We start from the raw sequence: 22,072 nt of genomic DNA, 5'->3' as shown, positions 1-22,072 counted from the left end.
TTAAATGACCACGGCCTCTATGGCCTCATCAATCAATCTGTCTAGCCGTCTGTATGTCTTTCTTTCTATATTTCTGTATAATTCTGTCATCTATTTAAACCATCTTGATGGGTTTTTTTTTCTTCTGTTAAATACATTTTCTCTTTTTTTATTCTAATATTTACATGAAAAAACAACTAAGATTATGTTTAAGTTTCAATACTTTAATGTTTCATTTTATTTTTTTCAATCATAACTCTGTCTTTCACATAAATTTCTTCATCAATTTTACATTCATGTAATTTGAACATTTTGTCTCTTTTAGTTCTCTTCTGAACTTTACGTTGTATTGAATTACTTCGCGATTTCTCAAATAAATGTCTATTTTGTTCTTTTTCCAGATGTTTCGTCACAGAGCTCCCTGCAGCAATAGGTGATCCAATAGCACTACACAGTTCTCTAACAGCTTTGCCGGGTCCATGGTTCACGGTATACACAGCCCTATGAGCTCTCCCAGAAAAGTTTCGAGTAAAGTTCACACTAGGGGGGAGTGACCTCTTCAGCCGCCTGTTCACAGATTCCACCTTTTGGGTCGACAGATTCCAAAGAGTCATTTCCAACACAGAATCGCCAAGACGACTGTTCACCTTTTCCATAAGTAAATTTTCTCCGCCACAGATCTTAAAATCACTTGGTAAGTATGTGCTGTTTGTAAGCCAGTTCTTTGTTTTAGTCCCAATACACACTAGAGATTTGGTTTTACACACAGAATGTTTACCTTGATAGCACTTCACGATTGCCTCCCTTACACCGCGAGCCGCACGTTGTAAGGGAACTAGACTACCACAGTGTCTGTCATAAAGGTGAGATAACTCTGCCTGGCATCGAGCAGCTAGATCACAGCTGAATTTTCTCTTGATGGTTTGTCTCTCTTTCCTTGTTGATCCTGGCATTATTTCTTCAAGTTTAACACACTTAGAGATGTTTTTTTCTAAGATTTCTTGTTATATGAATAGGGTCCAGATTGTGTGTTGGCTTTGTACTTGAATCACCGAGTTTATAAATCTTTTCAGCTGCCTTGAATGCACCAGTGTCCGAGTCCGTGACAAGCTTGTCTACCTCCAGACCATCTTCTCTGAGCTTCTGCAGACTTTCAAAACAGTATGCTTGCTCATTACCAATCGATGAGGCTACAGGTAAGTTTCCTTTACAGTCTGTGGTATGTTCACTACTACAGGGTGGCCACTTATTGCACAGTTTGTTTTTGGTGACAAGGTCTAACACATACTGTTCCTTGGTATTGTGTTCTATGCTGCTGAACATTACTTGAGTTGCTGGCTGAAATGGTGTGTCTTTCCTCCACCTGAATATAATGGGTTGTTGTAAGTCGCATCAACCATTAGGTTAACTTTGTTCGGCTGATTTCGTCTCAGGGTGTTGATTTTTTGTACACGCTTCCGTAGTTCACTCATGTCAGTCTTGTTAATTTCCTCAATTTTGTCACACACTTTGTTAGCACTTTTCTGCATTCCTCTCTCTGAGGGGGGAGGGATATTGGCACTCATCAGGGTAAGTCTCATTGCAGCGTTACCAATTCTACTCTGTGTAAGTCCGACTTGTACTGCAGAGTTCATTTTCACGGTGTCTCGCCCTTTCTTCCCTGGTTCCTTCATGCCTTCATATAGAGAATACACACCTGACACATAGGTGCACTTAGTACATCTTAGTCCTATTCTCCATCCCAAGCCCCGACACTCCTCTGTTGTAAAGTTAAAATACTAAATTTCCCTTGCATGAAGGCTTGTGACTGTAATGTTGGTGTACGGCATCATTCCACATATCTCTCATTTTCCCAATGTTTACAATTCTATTGGTCTCCAGTTCCTCACTCTCACTGTCAAAGAGAAATAGAGAGGCAATTAATAGAATAGTAAACATTGAACATGATATTATATGAATGTCTAATAAGTCTCAATTTTATGTAAATCTTATGTTTTTCTTATGTTTCATGTAGCTTATGACTTACCTCGAGGATGCATGTTTGGCGACCGGTAAAGGACGAAGCATTCTGTGAGAATCGGTGAGATTAACAGGTGAGGAAATTGGGGCATCCATAACCTGGTCATGTAAATCCTTTGGTAATCGCACTGTTGGGACTTGGTTAGAGTCAGAATTAGTCCAACGGTCAGTTGTCTCCCCCTTTTTGATGTATGGTTGTCTTCCTTTCTTAAACCGTCCAGCGTTTTTCTTTGAATTTACCATTATCTTGGTTCCAAAATAATCTTTTCCTTTGAGTGTATGGGTCTGTTGAATGTTTCAGAGGCTGATCATTGCTCTTTATATACACAGCAATATCCAATCAGGAGGCTTGTATCAGTAATCCTATTCATTAGAGTCGGGCTGGACACTTGACAGGCAGACACCTACCCCCTATGGTTTAAGCACCCAATCAGTTACAATCTAAACTATCTGTCTTTCATCTCTGCTGCTCTAATGTAAACATTCTGTAATCCTATCATTTGGTGTCATACTGTTTGGAAAGAGGTGATTCTTTATTGTACTGTCTGTTTCTTGACTTTTCTCTCTCTCATTTTTACACTTTATTCTGATTTTTTTGCACAAAGTCCAAAAAATAGGGGGTATAGGAGTTATGGGTGAGTTATCTCCCCCTGATCTTCAACTTTATTTCAGTTGTTCATATTTTTCTGTAGTAAACTAACACTACTATAGATATAACCAACACCCAAAAGTCTAGGTTAAGAATTTATTGAGATATTTAATTTTACATTTCAAAATAGATTCAATTCTCATAAATTTTCATGCAGGAATCTCCATCTCCGACACGGATAGATAACTTGCAGTAGCAGACCAACGCATGCAGTGAGCCAACTCCCACTTTGGAATCAGACCTTATGGGCATGTAGCTTTCCAAAAATGGTAAATTTGAAAATTATGTGAAATGCTATAGGATGACAACCGGATATGACGTTTTCATCAGTCAGCGTCCCTAGACACCGATACATTGGACCCGTATATAACTTAACTACAAGAGAAATTATCATGGAGGTGTTTTGGTAGAATTTACAGCAGAAACTAGATTCAAGAGGCCAGTTTAACGGAAACAGAAGCCCGTGTAGAGTGTGGATAGGGGCTGTAGACCAACGTGGTTATGGCCGCATAGTGGTCAAATGGCCAAATGGACATAGTACGACCGAGCGAGTACATCGGGTGGCTCTGATGGTAAAGTACAGGTGGTTTAAGACTGATTTCCCACGAAAGGACATTCACGGCAAGACTCTAGAGGTCAGTCACCTCTGTCATAACAAGCTATGTTTTAATACTGAACATGTAGTTATTGAGACGCACGAGGCAAACCAGTCCAGGAATCATTGTAAGCTTCAGAACCAGTGTTCGGGTGGTCATCGTCCCTCATGTCTACTGTGATCAGCAGGTAAGTGTGACAAATATTGTGTTTTGATGTCAAGGTCGCCTAATATCAAGGTCAAGTGACACTTACATACATTTCTATAGGTATTCACATTGACCGAGTATTAAGGCGACCTGAAATTATACCAAAATTATACCCATTGCCATTTTGAGTTCAAACTTACTCTGGGGCTCTGTTAGGCACTTTACGTAGGTTGGTGGTTTTCCTCCGGAGCCTCAGGCTTTACACAAAAACTGAAATTCCTTAAATGACCACGGCCTCTATGGCCTCATCAATCAATCTGTCTAGCCGTCTGTATGTCTTTCTTTCTATATTTCTGTATAATTCTGTCATCTATTTAAACCATCTTGATGGGTTTTTTTTCTTCTGTTAAATACATTTTCTCTTTTTTTATTCTAATATTTACATGAAAAAACAACTAAGATTATGTTTAAGTTTCAATACTTTAATGTTTCATTTTATTTTTTTCAATCATAACTCTGTCTTTCACATAAATTTCTTCATCAATTTTACATTCATGTAATTTGAACATTTTGTCTCTTTTAGTTCTCTTCTGAACTTTACGTTGTATTGAATTACTTCGCGATTTCTCAAATAAATGTCTATTTTGTTCTTTTTCCAGATGTTTCGTCACAGAGCTCCCTGCAGCAATAGGTGATCCAATAGCACTACACAGTTCTCTAACAGCTTTGCCGGGTCCATGGTTCACGGTATACACAGCCCTATGAGCTCTCCCAGAAAAGTTTCGAGTAAAGTTCACACTAGGGGGGAGTGACCTCTTCAGCCGCCTGTTCACAGATTCCACCTTTTGGGTCGACAGATTCCAAAGAGTCATTTCCAACACAGAATCGCCAAGACGACTGTTCACCTTTTCCATAAGTAAATTTTCTCCGCCACAGATCTTAAAATCACTTGGTAAGTATGTGCTGTTTGTAAGCCAGTTCTTTGTTTTAGTCCCAATACACACTAGAGATTTGGTTTTACACACAGAATGTTTACCTTGATAGCACTTCACGATTGCCTCCCTTACACCGCGAGCCGCACGTTGTAAGGGAACTAGACTACCACAGTGTCTGTCATAAAGGTGAGATAACTCTGCCTGGCATCGAGCAGCTAGATCACAGCTGAATTTTCTCTTGATGGTTTGTCTCTCTTTCCTTGTTGATCCTGGCATTATTTCTTCAAGTTTAACACACTTAGAGATGTTTTTTTCTAAGATTTCTTGTTATATGAATAGGGTCCAGATTGTGTGTTGGCTTTGTACTTGAATCACCGAGTTTATAAATCTTTTCAGCTGCCTTGAATGCACCAGTGTCCGAGTCCGTGACAAGCTTGTCTACCTCCAGACCATCTTCTCTGAGCTTCTGCAGACTTTCAAAACAGTATGCTTGCTCATTACCAATCGATGAGGCTACAGGTAAGTTTCCTTTACAGTCTGTGGTATGTTCACTACTACAGGGTGGCCACTTATTGCACAGTTTGTTTTTGGTGACAAGGTCTAACACATACTGTTCCTTGGTATTGTGTTCTATGCTGCTGAACATTACTTGAGTTGCTGGCTGAAATGGTGTCTTTCCTCCACCTGAATATAATGGGTTGTTGTAAGTCGCATCAACCATTAGGTTAACTTTGTTCGGCTGATTTCGTCTCAGGGTGTTGATTTTTTGTACACGCTTCCGTAGTTCACTCATGTCAGTCTTGTTAATTTCCTCAATTTTGTCACACACTTTGTTAGCACTTTTCTGCATTCCTCTCTCTGAGGGGGGAGGGATATTGGCACTCATCAGGGTAAGTCTCATTGCAGCGTTACCAATTCTACTCTGTGTAAGTCCGACTTGTACTGCAGAGTTCATTTTCACGGTGTCTCGCCCTTTCTTCCCTGGTTCCTTCATGCCTTCATATAGAGAATACACACCTGACACATAGGTGCACTTAGTACATCTTAGTCCTATTCTCCATCCCAAGCCCCCCGACACTCCTCTGTTGTAAAGTTAAAATCTAAATTTCCCTTGCATGAAGGCTTGTGACTGTAATGTTGGTGTACGGCATCATTCCACATATCTCTCATTTTCCCAATGTTTACAATTCTATTGGTCTCCAGTTCCTCACTCTCACTGTCAAAGAGAAATAGAGAGGCAATTAATAGAATAGTAAACATTGAACATGATATTATATGAATGTCTAATAAGTCTCAATTTTATGTAAATCTTATGTTTTTCTTATGTTTCATGTAGCTTATGACTTACCTCGAGGATGCATGTTTGGCGACCGGTAAAGGACGAAGCATTCTGTGAGAATCGGTGAGATTAACAGGTGAGGAAATTGGGGCATCCATAACCTGGTCATGTAAATCCTTTGGTAATCGCACTGTTGGGACTTGGTTAGAGTCAGAATTAGTCCAACGGTCAGTTGTCTCCCCCTTTTTGATGTATGGTTGTCTTCCTTTCTTAAACCGTCCAGCGTTTTTCTTTGAATTTACCATTATCTTGGTTCCAAAATAATCTTTTCCTTTGAGTGTATGGGTCTGTTGAATGTTTCAGAGGCTGATCATTGCTCTTTATATACACAGCAATATCCAATCAGGAGGCTTGTATCAGTAATCCTATTCATTAGAGTCGGGCTGGACACTTGACAGGCAGACACCTACCCCCTATGGTTTAAGCACCCAATCAGTTACAATCTAAACTATCTGTCTTTCATCTCTGCTGCTCTAATGTAAACATTCTGTAATCCTATCATTTGGTGTCATACTGTTTGGAAAGAGGTGATTCTTTATTGTACTGTCTGTTTCTTGACTTTTCTCTCTCTATTTTTACACTTTATTCTGATTTTTTTGCACAAAGTCCAAAAAATAGGGGGTATAGGAGTTATGGGTGAGTTATCTCCCCCTGATCTTCAACTTTATTTCAGTTGTTCATATTTTTCTGTAGTAAACTAACACTACTATAGATATAACCAACACCCAAAAGTCTAGGTTAAGAATTTATTGAGATATTTAATTTTACATTTCAAAATAGATTCAATTCTCATAAATTTTCATGCAGGAATCTCCATCTCCGACACGGATAGATAACTTGCAGTAGCAGACCAACGCATGCAGTGAGCCAACTCCCACTTTGGAATCAGACCTTATGGGCATGTAGCTTTCCAAAAATGGTAAATTTGAAAATTATGTGAAATGCTATAGGATGACAACCGGATATGACGTTTTCATCATCAGTCAGCGTCCCTAGACACCGATACATTGGACCCGTATATAACTTAACTACAAGAGAAATTATCATGGAGGTGTTTTGGCAGAATTTACAGCAGAAACTAGATTCAAGAGGCCAGTTTAACGGAAACAGAAGCCCGTGTAGAGTGTGGATAGGGGCTGTAGACCAACGTGGTTATGGCGCATAGTGGTCAAATGGCCAAATGGACATAGTACGACCAAGCGAGTACATCGGGTGGCTCTGATGGTAAAGTACAGGTGGTTTAAGACTGATTTCCCACGAAAGGACATTCACGGCAAGACTCTAGAGGTCAGTCACCTCTGTCATAACAAGCTATGTTTTAATACTGAACATGTAGTTATTGAGACGCACGAGGCAAACCAGTCCAGGAATCATTGTAAGCTTCAGAACCAGTGTTCGGGTGGTCATCGTCCCTCATGTCTACTGTGATCAGCAGGTAAGTGTGACAAATATTGTGTTTTGATGTCAAGGTCGCCTAATATCAAGGTCAAGTGACACTTACATACATTTCTATAGGTATTCACATTGACCGAGTATTAAGGCGACCTGAAATTATACCAAAATTATACCCATTGCCATTTTGAGTTCAAACTTACTCTGGGGCTCTGTTAGGCACTTTATGTAGGTTGGTGGTTTTCCTCCGGAGCCTCAGGCTTTACACAAAAACTGAAATTCCTTAAATGACCACGGCCTCTATGGCCTCATCAATCAATCTGTCTAGCCGTCTGTATGTCTTTCTTTCTATATTTCTGTATAATTCTGTCATCTATTTAAACCATCTTGATGGGTTTTTTTTCTTCTGTTAAATACATTTTCTCTTTTTTTATTCTAATATTTACATGAAAAAACAACTAAGATTATGTTTAAGTTTCAATACTTTAATGTTTCATTTTATTTTTTTCAATCATAACTCTGTCTTTCACATAAATTTCTTCATCAATTTTACATTCATGTAATTTGAACATTTTGTCTCTTTTAGTTCTCTTCTGAACTTTACGTTGTATTGAATTACTTCGCGATTTCTCAAATAAATGTCTATTTTGTTCTTTTTCCAGATGTTTCGTCACAGAGCTCCCTGCAGCAATAGGTGATCCAATAGCACTACACAGTTCTCTAACAGCTTTGCCGGGTCCATGGTTCACGGTATACACAGCCCTATGAGCTCTCCCAGAAAAGTTTCGAGTAAAGTTCACACTAGGGGGGAGTGACCTCTTCAGCCGCCTGTTCACAGATTCCACCTTTTGGGTCGACAGATTCCAAAGAGTCATTTCCAACACAGAATCGCCAAGACGACTGTTCACCTTTTCCATAAGTAAATTTTCTCCGCCACAGATCTTAAAATCACTTGGTAAGTATGTGCTGTTTGTAAGCCAGTTCTTTGTTTTAGTCCCAATACACACTAGAGATTTGGTTTTACACACAGAATGTTTACCTTGATAGCACTTCACGATTGCCTCCCTTACACCGCGAGCCGCACGTTGTAAGGGAACTAGACTACCACAGTGTCTGTCATAAAGGTGAGATAACTCTGCCTGGCATCGAGCAGCTAGATCACAGCTGAATTTTCTCTTGATGGTTTGTCTCTCTTTCCTTGTTGATCCTGGCATTATTTCTTCAAGTTTAACACACTTAGAGATGTTTTTTCTAAGATTTCTTGTTATATGAATAGGGTCCAGATTGTGTGTTGGCTTTGTACTTGAATCACCGAGTTTATAAATCTTTTCAGCTGCCTTGAATGCACCAGTGTCCGAGTCCGTGACAAGCTTGTCTACCTCCAGACCATCTTCTCTGAGCTTCTGCAGACTTTCAAAACAGTATGCTTGCTCATTACCAATCGATGAGGCTACAGGTAAGTTTCCTTTACAGTCTGTGGTATGTTCACTACTACAGGGTGGCCACTTATTGCACAGTTTGTTTTTGGTGACAAGGTCTAACACATACTGTTCCTTGGTATTGTGTTCTATGCTGCTGAACATTACTTGAGTTGCTGGCTGAAATGGTGTCTTTCCTCCACCTGAATATAATGGGTTGTTGTAAGTCGCATAACCATTAGGTTAACTTTGTTCGGCTGATTTCGTCTCAGGGTGTTGATTTTTTGTACACGCTTCCGTAGTTCACTCATGTCAGTCTTGTTAATTTCCTCAATTTTGTCACACACTTTGTTAGCACTTTTCTGCATTCCTCTCTCTGAGGGGGGAGGGATATTGGCACTCATCAGGGTAAGTCTCATTGCAGCGTTACCAATTCTACTCTGTGTAAGTCCGACTTGTACTGCAGAGTTCATTTTCACGGTGTCTCGCCCTTTCTTCCCTGGTTCCTTCATGCCTTCATATAGAGAATACACACCTGACACATAGGTGCACTTAGTACATCTTAGTCCTATTCTCCATCCCAAGCCCCGACACTCCTCTGTTGTAAAGTTAAAATCTAAATTTCCCTTGCATGAAGGCTTGTGACTGTAATGTTGGTGTACGGCATCATTCCACATATCTCTCATTTTCCCAATGTTTACAATTCTATTGGTCTCCAGTTCCTCACTCTCACTGTCAAAGAGAAATAGAGAGGCAATTAATAGAATAGTAAACATTGAACATGATATTATATGAATGTCTAATAAGTCTCAATTTTATGTAAATCTTATGTTTTTCTTATGGTTCATGTAGCTTATGACTTACCTCGAGGATGCATGTTTGGCGACCGGTAAAGGACGAAGCATTCTGTGAGAATCGGTGAGATTAACAGGTGAGGAAATTGGGGCATCCATAACCTGGTCATGTAAAATCCTTTGGTAATCGCACTGTTGGGACTTGGTTAGAGTCAGAATTAGTCCAACGGTCAGTTGTCTCCCCCTTTTTGATGTATGGTTGTCTTCCTTTCTTAAACCGTCCAGCGTTTTTCTTTGAATTTACCATTATCTTGGTTCCAAAATAATCTTTTCCTTTGAGTGTATGGGTCTGTTGAATGTTTCAGAGGCTGATCATTGCTCTTTATATACACAGCAATATCCAATCAGGAGGCTTGTATCAGTAATCCTATTCATTAGAGTCGGGCTGGACACTTGACAGGCAGACACCTACCCCCTATGGTTTAAGCACCCAATCAGTTACAATCTAAACTATCTGTCTTTCATCTCTGCTGCTCTAATGTAAACATTCTGTAATCCTATCATTTGGTGTCATACTGTTTGGAAAGAGGTGATTCTTTATTGTACTGTCTGTTTCTTGACTTTTCTCTCTCTATTTTTACACTTTATTCTGATTTTTTTGCACAAAGTCCAAAAAATAGGGGGTATAGGAGTTATGGGTGAGTTATCTCCCCCTGATCTTCAACTTTATTTCAGTTGTTCATATTTTTCTGTAGTAAACTAACACTACTATAGATATAACCAACACCCAAAAGTCTAGGTTAAGAATTTATTGAGATATTTAATTTTACATTTCAAAATAGATTCAATTCTCATAAATTTTCATGCAGGAATCTCCATCTCCGACACGGATAGATAACTTGCAGTAGCAGACCAACGCATGCAGTGAGCCAACTCCCACTTTGGAATCAGACCTTATGGGCATGTAGCTTTCCAAAAATGGTAAATTTGAAAATTATGTGAAATGCTATAGGGACCGCAGAATCAAACCAAAAATAGAATCCTGGAAATCCCCTTTTGGGCACAAGATTTCATAGAGGGGTGAATGTTTCGGAGGCTGCTGATTGGGTATTCAGGGTGGATAAGTTTCAAATGTTTAATTTGTTGTTTGGGCAATACATGTAGATGTAAAATATGTAAAGAAATTTTAAAATTCTATCAAGTCTGTTTCTGACAGGGTGAGTTAATAAAGATTGGAATTTTATGAAAATTTTGGTCATTTTTTGGTGCGGAATTTAACATAAGATGGCACCCCCCACTTAAAAGTTTAGCAAGATGGTAGATTTGAAAAAAAATTTATTCACAGGTATGTGAGATGATCTTCTTCAAAATTAGTGATGGTTGACCAGACTTGAAAACTTCATTTAACCTGGACATTGGCAAACGTTAACATTATCGTCTATGGAAAATCATTTGGTTCTGCGGTCTCTATATGTGAACACGATGTCCGACAGACCGCCATCTTGAATTTCGGTAGTTGAAGTTTGCTACCACTATTTCTCAGAAAGCACTGAAGGGATCTGTCTAAAATTTCATGTGCAGGTTCCCCTAAGGCCCTAGTTGTGCATATTGCATTTTGGGACTGATCGATGAACAAGATTGCCGATAGGCTGTCATCTTGAATTTTGATAATTGAAGTATGTGACCGCTATTTCTTAAAAGTACTGAAGGGATCTGTCTCAAATATCACATGCAGGTTCCCCTAGGGCCCTCGCTGTGCATATTTGTATTGTTACCAATATGAAAGTGGTTAATTGATAAACCTATAGATATACATTTTGGAATATTCACAGTATTAATTAAAATTAGGTCAATAAAAAATGTACAACATTAGGTTTGGTCACACAGTAAAACATGTAATGAACACACTTATAGCAAATTCATTGTTGTCTGTAATAGAATAGCGAACTATGCTTATAATTACAACAGAAATATTTAATTGGTCCATAGAAGTTCCTTATATCCGTGATTTACTGAATTTTGCTTTGTAGAACCTTGTAATTATTATAACAGAGTTAGCCTTACTAAATTGTCTATTAATTTTTATTTAATCAAACTTAAAATCTATGTGTTGGAGGCAGTTCTATTTCTTCGAATTCTCCTTTATATATGGATTGAACATGAACACTTGTTTTTAATTCTTTACTTACAGGACTTACCCATTGTCTGCAATAATATATTTTAGACAACAATGTATGCACATGGAGTTCTGGACGATGGATGGATAGTTTCTGGCCTATCTTCGTCACATGAACAAAACAAATTAAAGTGAAGGCAGGGTATGTTAATTTATTATATTAATTTATTTTAACATGACTGAAGGGCACATCAGTTATTTCATTGTTCATCTATGTACACATACCAATACAGGTTCTTTCTTAAGTACCCAAGGCTAGTAGTAGATTTAGTTATAGTGTACATATATCAAGTTCACAGCCAGACATCATTTGGTTCACATGTTATAAAGGAAAATCATACAGCAAGTCTACAAATTGTGAACATGAAATCTTGTAATCAGTTATGTAGATATCATTAAATCATGATCAATATGCTTGTTTTGTACATAACTAATACATGTGCATATATATATACACACATAAAATAGTTGGAAATCTATACAAAATGTATAGGAAATTGCCCAATTGATTGTCAGACAGTGCTCCACTAGGGCACATAGGCACCATTTTGTACCTGACCAAAAGGTATATTAGGCCGGTTACTATTTCGTTCTAGTAGTGTAGCAGACCACCGTTAAGCTCATGGTTTGATCCCAACTGGCATTGTTACATGGGGTGCTGTAGAACACTCAAATTGGATGTAAGAAGAGAGAGATAACCTGGATTGGTGTGTGTTTTAGGGTGAACACATTTCAAAGGGGAAATTGTTAAGTAGTGTAACACGTTTTAAATGTAAATAGGCATGTAGAGATACAGGTTAGAGTTGCTTTTTAGCTTTTCACTAGGAGGAAATTTCCTTTAGCTCAGTCAGTAGAGAAACAACCAGTACGCATGCCGGAGGTCACAGGTTTGATTCCTGCTGAGGCACACTATGCTCTATAGGCCTAAGCTAGTTACTGGTCTGAAGCTACTGACTCTAAGGGGAGGATCTTCTTAATGCAAATTAAAGTTAGGATATGTCCATATCACTGTGTACAGCATTTACAAATATACAGTACAGTGTTTAGTCAGATAAGTGAAGTTCATTACCATATATTTACATTTTCACTGCAGTCCCACTATGTAACCTTACCAAACGCAGTTGGCAGTCATATAGACAATGAACTTCAAGCGCTAATCATGAACGTCATTATCATTGTGACATGACAATTGCCGTGCCAGCGATCATGGAAGACGGCAGTTCAAATGGCTGTTCCATCCATGACAATAACCAATGATTATTTCATTAAAGATGCAAAATTCCTTGGGATTTCATCATAAAAATTGTAACCAAATGTAATATAAGCATTTAACGTCTTTCAGTTTGCGTTCATAGCCAATATGAATGGAAACTGGCCAAAGGCAAATTCAACATGAAGCACTAGATGTTCAATGCTTAAGTGACTTTTAGCTCATTCACCACTGAAGACACATTTGAATGCTTTGAATTCAAAATCTGAAACAGTTCGTGAACTTTCAGGATTGAATGAATATCGGACTGTATTCAGTTGGCTATTATGGGAGTATGAATGGCAAGAGATTTTGCATCTATAATGAATAAATATTTCTCCCATGCATAAATCACAAGGATATCCCATGGTTGATTGGAAGAAGATAACTAGACAATTACGTGACGTCATCAAAGCATGCGATGTGCATTGTCGATGTCATATATTTTGATACCTAAACGACATTCTTGTTAAAATGGCGTAATGAAAAAGCTAGAAAGCCATGAAAATTTCATATTTTATCTACTTAGTATGGGAGAAAAAGAATCAAACATGGATCTGTCAAGTGGTCAAAGATATTGCAACCCTTGCAATTGGTAGGCCTGAGTCGACAATCACTTTTGTTTGTGGTCATCCGTTGTCCGTTGTGTGTCTGTAAACAATTTACAGTTTCGACTTCTCCTCCAAAGGTACTGAGGCAAAATCACTAAACTTCACTAAAACCTTCTATAAAGAAAAAGCCAATCAATATTTTGAATTACTGTAGTTGGTTCAAACCCCCATGGAGCTGTGAGATGGGCCAAAGGGGATAAAATTGAATAAATTTTCAAAACTCTTCTTATGAACTCACAGATATGATGAAATTCAATACTGTTTAAAAATTGACTGGTCTAATTAAGCTAAGGTCCTTTACAAACAAGAGGCCCAAGGGCCTTAACGGTCATCTGACTATCTTGGCAATAGCTGTATAGGAAAATAATTAGATATGGTGTCATGGTAGCCATCTCCAATCTGGGATCAACCAGAGATATAACAACACTTTGACAAGATCATATCAGTCGCATTTCATGTTTCAAGTTTCAGTTAAATTGCACTGGTAGAACTTGAGAAGAAGTTCAAATGTGTTTTCAAGATGGCATCTGTGGCAGCCATCTTGGATCATCTGTGGCAGCCATCTTGGATTTTGGATCAACATAAAATATAACAACACTTGGTCGGGACCATGTCAGGATCATTTCATGCAGGTTTCAGCTTAATCACACTGCTAGAACTTGAAAAGAAGTTCAAAATTCAAGATTTTGGAATATTTGACTCTCGTAACCTTGAAAGTAGGTCAGGGTTATTTATTTCCACAACTTTGATAGCCCTTTATCTCAGCATTGACTAAATATGAATACCCTGGACCTTTTGGCTAATTAAAAGGTGTAGTTAAAAGATTTTAGCTTAATTGACCCCTGTGACCTTGAAAGAAGGTCAGGGTCATTCATTTTTATAACTATGGTAACCCTTCATCCCAGCATGCCACCAGCAAAATATGAGTACCCTGGACTTTTGGGTTAGTTAACAAAAATCGTTCAAAGATTTTAGCCTATTTGACACCTGTTACCTTCAAAGTAGGTCAAGGTCATTCATTTTCACAACTTTGGAAGCCCTTCATCCCAGCATGTTATAGGCCAAATATGAGTACCCTGGATCTTTCGGTTAGTTAAAAGAAGTCGTTCAAAGATTTTAGCCTATTTGACCCTCGGTAACCTTGACAATATTTCAAGGTCATTAAGTTTCACAACTTTTGTAGCCCTTCATCCCAGCATGCTACAGTCCAAATATGAGTACCCTGGACCTTTTGGTTAGTTAAAAGAAGTCGTTCAAAGATTTTAGCCTATTTGACCCCCCTTGACCTTGACAATACGTCAAGGTCATTAATTTTCACAAATTTTGTAGCCTTTCATCCCAGCATGCTACAGTCCAAATATGAGTACCCTGGACCTTTTGGTTAGTTAAAAGAAGTCGTTCAAAGATTTTAGCCTATTTGACCCCCCGTGACCTTGACAATACGTCAAGGTCATTAATTTTCACAAATTTTGTAGCCCTTCATCCCAGCATGCTACTGGCTAAATATGAGTACCCTGGACCTTTTGGTTGGTTAGAAGAAGTCGTTCAAAGATTTCAGCCTATTTGACCCCTTTGACCTTGAAAGTAGGTCAAGGTCATTTATTTTCACAACTTTGGTAGCCCTTCATACCAGCATGCTACAGGCCAAATATGAGTACCCTGGACCTTTCGGTTAGTTAGAAGAATACGTTCAAAGATTTTAGCCTATTTGACCCCCGGTGACCTTGACAATAGGTCAAGGTCATTTATTTTCACAACTTTGGTAGCCCTTTATCCCAGCATGCTACAGGCCAAATATGAGTACCCTGGACCTTTCAGTTAGTTAGAAGAAGTTGTTCAAAGATTTTAGCCTATTTGACCCCCGGTGACCTTGACAATAGGTCAAGGTCATTTATTTTCACAACTTTGGTAGCCCTTTATCCCAGCATGCTACAGGCCAAATATGAGTACCCTGGACCTTTCAGTTAGTTAGAAGAAGTTGTTCAAAAATTTTAGCCTACCCCTGGTGACCTTAACAGTACGTCAAGGTCACTAATTTTCACAACTTTTGTAGCCCTTCATCCCAGCATGCTACAGGCCAAATATGAGTACCCTGGACCTTTCGGTTAGTTAGAAGAATCTGTTCAAAGATTTTAGCCTATTTGACCCCTGTGACCTTGAAAGCAGGCCAAGGTCATTTATTTTCACAACTTTGATAGCCCTTTATCCAAGTATGCTACAGGCCAAATATGAGTACTGTGGGCCTTACGGTTATTGAGAAGAAGTTGTTTGAATGAAAAGTTTACGCACGGCGCACGGCGGACGGCGCACGGCGGACGACGACGGACGGTGCATGATGACTATAGGTCATCCTGACCCTTTGGGTCAGATGACCTAAAAATGTGGATTTTATGGTCCTGGGATCTCTCATATTTTATTCTCTGTGGATATTATTTATTATAATAGGGAAAGCATATCAATATGCATGATTTGTTCAATTTCCATAGGAAATATGTCGAACATGGTAAAATGAAATTCAACATATAGTCAAACTGGACCAAAATAACCCCAGGGGATTAATGGGCGAACAAACAAGAGGCCCAGAGGGCCTGTATCGCTCACCTGGTTTGTAATGCCAAGTAATGTTCTGAACACAGGTTCATTGTTTCTTTTCTGAAGGAATTTATTAACCTCTAAATCCCCTATTGGGCCCCACCCCTCCTGCCCCCAGAGGGCCAGAGCCAAAATTTATACAAGTTCTGTTCCCCTTCTCCCAAGGATGTTTGTGGCCAAATTTGGTTACAATCCATGTAGAACTCTATGACTAGTAGCTATTTAAAGGATTTACCTCTATTTCCCCTATTGGGCCCCGCCCCTCCTGCCCCCGGGGGGTCAGAGCCAAAATTAATACAAGTTCTGTTCCCCTTCCCCCAAGGATGTTTGTGGCCAAATTTGGTTACATTCCATGCAGAACTCTAGGACAAGTAGCGATTTAAAGGATTTACCTCTATTTCCCCTATTGGGCCCCGCCCCTCCTGCCCCCGGGGGACCAGAGCCAAAATTTATACAAGTTCTGTTCCCCTTCCCCCAAGGATGTTTGTGGCCAAATTTGGTTACATTCCATGCAAAACTCTAGGACAAGTAGCGATTTAAAAGGATTTACCTCTGTTTCCCCTATTGGGCTCCGCCCCTCCTGCCCCCGGGGAACCAGAGCCAAAACTTATACAAGTTCTGTTCCCCTTCCCCCATGGATGTTTGTGGCCAAATTTGGTTACAATCAATGCAGAACTCTAGGACAAGTAGCGATTTATAGGATTTATCTCTATTTCCCCTATTGGGTCCCGCCCCTCCTGCCCCCGGGGAACCAGAGCCAAAACTTATACAAGTTCTGTTCCCCTTCCCCCATGGATGTTTGTGGCCAAATTTGGTTACAATCTATGCAGAACTCTAGGACAAGTAGCGATTTATAGGATTTACCTCTATTTCCCCTATTGGGCCCCGCCCCTCCTGCCCCCGGGGGGTCAGAGCCAAAATCTATACAAGTTCTGTTCCCCTTCCCCCAAGGATGTTTGTGGCCAAATTTGGTTACATTCCATGTAGAACTCTAGGACAAGTAGCGATTTAAAGGATTTACCTCTATTTCCCCTATTGGGCCCCGCCCCTCCTGCCCCCGGGGGACCAGAGCCAAAATTTATACAAGTTCTGTTCCCCTTCCCCCATGGATGTTTGTGGCCAAATTTGGTTACAATCAATGCAGAACTCTAGGACAAGTAGCGATTTATAGGATTTACCTCTATTTCCCCTATTGGGCCCCGCCCCTCCTGCCCCCGGGGGTCAGAGCCAAAATTTATACAAGTTCTGTTACAATCCATGCAGAACTCTAGGACAAGTAGCGATTTAAAGGAAATGTTGACGGACAGACGGACGCCGACGGACGACGGACGCCGCGCCATGACATAAGCTCACCAGCCCTTCGGGCCAGGTGAGCTAAAAATGACAAAATGACTTAAATAACAAGAATCACCTCAACTCACAGATGTGATGGAAAGTACTCTTCATAGTGTGAGAAGTCAAGTCAATGCAACCAGTTATAGTGGTTCTCTAGATAATAAAATTTTTCATTTTTCTCTTTATTATTTTACAAAACGTTATTGCGCTCATATTAGTCTTCAATGACATCAAATGAGGCTGTGTCGCCCTATGGATGGCTGTGTTGGTCGAAATGACGACAAGGAGCAGGGTAGAAGCTTGTTGACGGCTTTTATTCAAAGTGTAGAAAGAGTTCTCACTTTCTCTCTCTCTCAAAGGTGGCCCTAGAGGAGGCGGTGACGTAGGTGTATGTGAGGCGGAAGTACCCAGTCTCAGTCTTATTCCCGTCTAATGTCCGTCTAATTTCAGTCTAGTTTCAGTCTAGTTTCAGTCTGACTGGGGCCTATTGCGGCCCTCTATTTATAATGATTGGGTACGTGACTGGTACACGTGCCGTTGGGACAATGCTTGCCCCAAAGGTTACCCAGCTCATCATAAACTGTCAAAATTTACTAATTTTAATTCAGAATACAGCCTTACCGGCGCCTGATGCAGGCTTAACAAAATAGAAATGTTTTGATTTTCTGACTGGACTTGGTTGAGGCTGGACAGAACCGCCTGTAATATGCACATTTTGCACAAACTATACTGCGCAGTTAAACAGGTGTGTGGACTACGCGATGTCCTGTCATTCCTTCCAGAACATTCCACGTAGTCCCTACCATACCCATACCTATTCGGTAACAATTAACTAATAAGTTGGTCACCTAGTTTAACACGTGCATAGACCGTGCGATGTCCTGCCATGCTTTCCAGAACATCCCACGTAGTCGCTACAAAGTAGGTGCCGTAACAATTTACTGATATTTCGGTCACCCAGTTTGGCCATGCCTTAAAACAACAACCTAACTCTGGCTGCAAAGATGAGTAAACAATCCCGCGTTTTTTAATTGACCTTTAAATATACTACACATCAATACTAGGTCTAAGCAACACTATATACACCACAATAATGCACTATGAAATTAAACACAGCCTAATAAATATATACATGGTTGTTATTAAACAACTAATACTTGTACTCTTATAAAATACACTATAATTTAACTCAGCCCCGCGATCCACAATTATACACGGCTAACATGACAACTTCTGTCAAGGTTCAACAGGTACCCCACTTCCTGTTAACCTAGCAGGAATATTCAAATATCATATCTATTAATGATATTCATGGGGACTTAAGCAGGGCTACTAGCCTGTCTATCTCTATAGGGTTACAATCGTCTATCACCAATAATATCATTGGGGCTTAAGCAAGGCTACTAGCCTGCCTACCTCTGTAGGGTTACAATCGCCCCTTTCTTCAAAAAAGACAATATGTAAGGCATTTCTCAGAATGGCTTACATATTTCTTAACGCAAAGTATCAAGTATTATTAACATTTCAATTTACCACCGCCTCCTTTAAAAAAAACAAAAACATTCCCTAAATAGTAACTAGTGGCCATTTCATTCATTTCTCCTTTCAACCTTCTTTCATTCGCATGCGTCATGCAGTATATTTTTAATTATCGCGAAGTTATCCTATTAAACGTTACAACTCTTTACCTTAATGCACAATATGTACAAACACATATTGTAATTATCTTGGACGTTATACTTTAAACATCTCTTTAATATATTCATGCAATATAAAAACTTATTTACAGTCACAGTTCTATGGTCACAACATCATAAAGTTGGCCAGTAATTATATTTCACAGTTCGTCCATTGTAGTTCAAACATATTTCACAGTTCGTCCATTGTAGTTCAAACATATTTCACAGTTCGTCCATTGTAGTTCAAACATATTTCACATTCACTTCCATTGTAGTTCGAACATACAATGTATTTAACAGTCATACAGTTCCATGGTAACTACGTCGTTGAAAATCAGTAATATTATTTCACAGTCACGTCCATTTTAGTTTGAACCTATTTAACAGTCACCGAGTTCCATGGTAACTTCATCGTTAAAAATCATTCGTAATAATATGGCTGTTCCTATATAAAAATCCACAGTTTATCTCCACAGTTGCTGCTTATTTAGTTATATCCAGAGCTTCTTTATATTCTTAGGTCCGTTATCCACCACGGTTCTTGAAGATGTCACATTTTGTCTTATCCGCACTAAGACATTGTGATTTTTTTTAATTGATTAACGTTAATATCCAGACAAGAGTTGGTCTTGTTAACACCAAGACGTTTCCGTATTGTCTTGTAATAACCGAGACATTATATGTATATCTTTGTCTCGTAAGTATCTTTAATCGTTAAATATCAAGGCATAATGTTTCACCGGGTCATTATCATTTCCTTCTTCACATTTAGACATTGTCTTGTTACGACCAAGACGTTACTTTATATCTGTCTATGGAAGACTGAGCTCTTTACTCAAGTCTGGGTATATTACACTTCGTACTCGGGTTGTAAGGCAGTCTTGTTTACCCGATTCAATTCCTCCACTTCCTGATGGGGCAGTTACATCTGCCTCGGCGAGGTCAACGCCCTCAGGGTAACTTCCTGACATCAGTGTAGGTTTTTCTTTGTTTTCTTGTTCCTGGTGGATGAGTTCCTTGATGTATGTTGTCATCAATTCTTCTAAGGCTGTCATGTCTTCTGTGGATTGGTTACTTTTGTGTCTTTGCATGGGTCTTGAGGCTTGCGAGACACTCGACTCTGACTTTCCCCTTTTCACTGACCATTTACCTAACCTACATTTCTGACATTTATCCCTAATTCTCCTACGACATAAATATATCACTATAACAACAACTACTACCACACCTACTATCGACAAGTAGGTCGAGAGGGGCAAATCAGATTCCATGGGTTCAAGATCAAATGAATTGTCAAGTTCATTTATCAACTCAGCAATGGGGATTTCCTTTATAGGCTTAAGTTTATGGGGTATCTTAATGTTTTTTTACATTTGGTAGTCTTTGGGTCATTGGTTTCCAGAGTTCAATGGAGCCTACATAATAATTTGAAATCACCTGTTGAAAATGATCTGTTAGGTTATATTTACTCTCTGAATGATAATATGAGGGCAAGGTCATATATTCATTTGATGCAGAACAACCTTCCGTAAGGGATAAGGTGTCAATAGGGTATCTGGTCACCACAGTACCAGATTGGGTTCTATAGGGGCATTTCAGCGTAAAGGTCAAAGATCTATCGTGGACAACTATCCATTGGCCATTGGTCAAATACTGGGCCATAGGGGAAGTGTTTGTATTTTGTACTAGTGTAGTACAATATTTAAAACTAAATTATTGGTCCAATTCATAAAAAAGATTAACAATACATTTCTTATTTCCCATTATAGTATACATTGGACTACGAAACCTGCAGTAGTTTTTAACGCTATTTACACATTGATTCTTCTCCTCAATTGTCATTGTAACCAATTGTGTTTTCGCTTCATTGATTGCAAGAGCTTCTGCTTCTATTTTATAAGTCGCCAAAATATTTGTTTGATTCGATCCAAGGTACGGAAGAGGAAGGTTATGTGCTCGGTACACAGCAAACTTGCCAATCATGTCTATTAATGGAATGGAAATAACTACAATAAGGCTATCAGTACTAATAAGTGTCGTACAGGTCACTGTCTTATAAAATTCCCAAAGGTCAGTTTCCGGGTCAAAAGGTACTCTTACACCTGGGTCAAGTTTGCTTTCTACTTCTATAAGGAGTTCGTACAAGTCTGGGGGTGAAATGACTGAAGGGCTTAAATGTCCTAGAGATAGCATATTGATCTGAAGTTTCAAATGATTAAGATAATCTCTAGCTAATCCAACTAATTATTGGGAATAGTTCTTCCAAGATAAGATGTACAATGTTTGCTGCTGATTTGTCAGGGACTGGAAATGCTTCCGGAAAGCCAGAGTAAACATCTATGAACGACACGATGTATTTGTTTCCTGATAATGTCTGGGGGTAAGGGCCTGACAAATCCATTGCTACCTTAGCAAAAGGGTATGGGGGTATATGGCTGTCTTGAAGAGGAGGATGAGGGTTACTGTGACTTCTTGTCTGACAAGTCACACACTTTTCAATGTGTTGGTGAACCTTCTTGTATAACAAAGGAAAATAATACTTCTTTCTTATTACGTCATATGTTTTGTCAACTGCCATATGACCTAGGAAATCATGATACTGTCTTATCACCATTCCTTCAAGTTCCTTCGGAATGTAAAGTCTCAAGACCAGGTCATCTGATTCCGCGTTTGACAGATAATACACTAAGTTATCTACAACCAAGAAGCGCTCCTCCTCACTCTTGGTTGCTTGTCCATTACAAAGTCTAAGTCTCAGCTTTGATATGTCTTCGTCATTGTCTTGAGTTTTTCTTATGTCTATGTCTTTAGGGAGATCCATATGAGGTTTAACAATATCGTCTGGAGTATCAACTGTACTACTGACAAAGTCTCTTGGCTTAAACTTGTTAGAGTTGAGAGCTCCAATCTCTAAGGCTCTATCATCTACGTCCAAGACATCATGAATGTCTGTAGTTTCCTGGGTTTCTCCTTGCTTATCCTCAGCTTCTTCCGCTGTATCTGTTGGTAGTCGCGATAGTAAGTCCGCGCAACAATTAAATCTACCTTCAATATATTCTACCTTACAATTATAGGATGCTACAGTAAGGGACCATAAGGAGAGTTTCTTATTCAATGTCTTCTTGTCTGAGAATATGTAAGAAAGTGGGCGATGGTCCGTTC

At 39.2% G+C, this 22,072-nt stretch overlaps 1 protein-coding gene across 1 annotated transcript; it reads right to left on the bottom strand.

The window, feature by feature from the left end:
• Positions 1-4,623: 4,623 nt before the first annotated feature.
• LOC138312583 (uncharacterized) lies at positions 4,624-5,319 on the bottom strand. The gene has a single exon (XM_069253392.1). It carries the CDS (start codon positions 5,317-5,319, stop codon positions 4,624-4,626), a length of 696 nt encoding a protein of 231 aa, XP_069109493.1.
• Positions 5,320-22,072: the final 16,753 nt, after the last annotated feature.

The sequence above is a fragment of the Argopecten irradians genome, unplaced genomic scaffold (assembly GCF_041381155.1).
Source record: "Argopecten irradians isolate NY unplaced genomic scaffold, Ai_NY scaffold_0378, whole genome shotgun sequence".
Classification (NCBI taxonomy): Eukaryota; Metazoa; Mollusca; class Bivalvia; order Pectinida; family Pectinidae; genus Argopecten; species Argopecten irradians.
The sequence above is the reverse complement of the archived record's forward strand: the minus strand, read 5'-3'. Positions and strand labels throughout refer to the sequence as shown.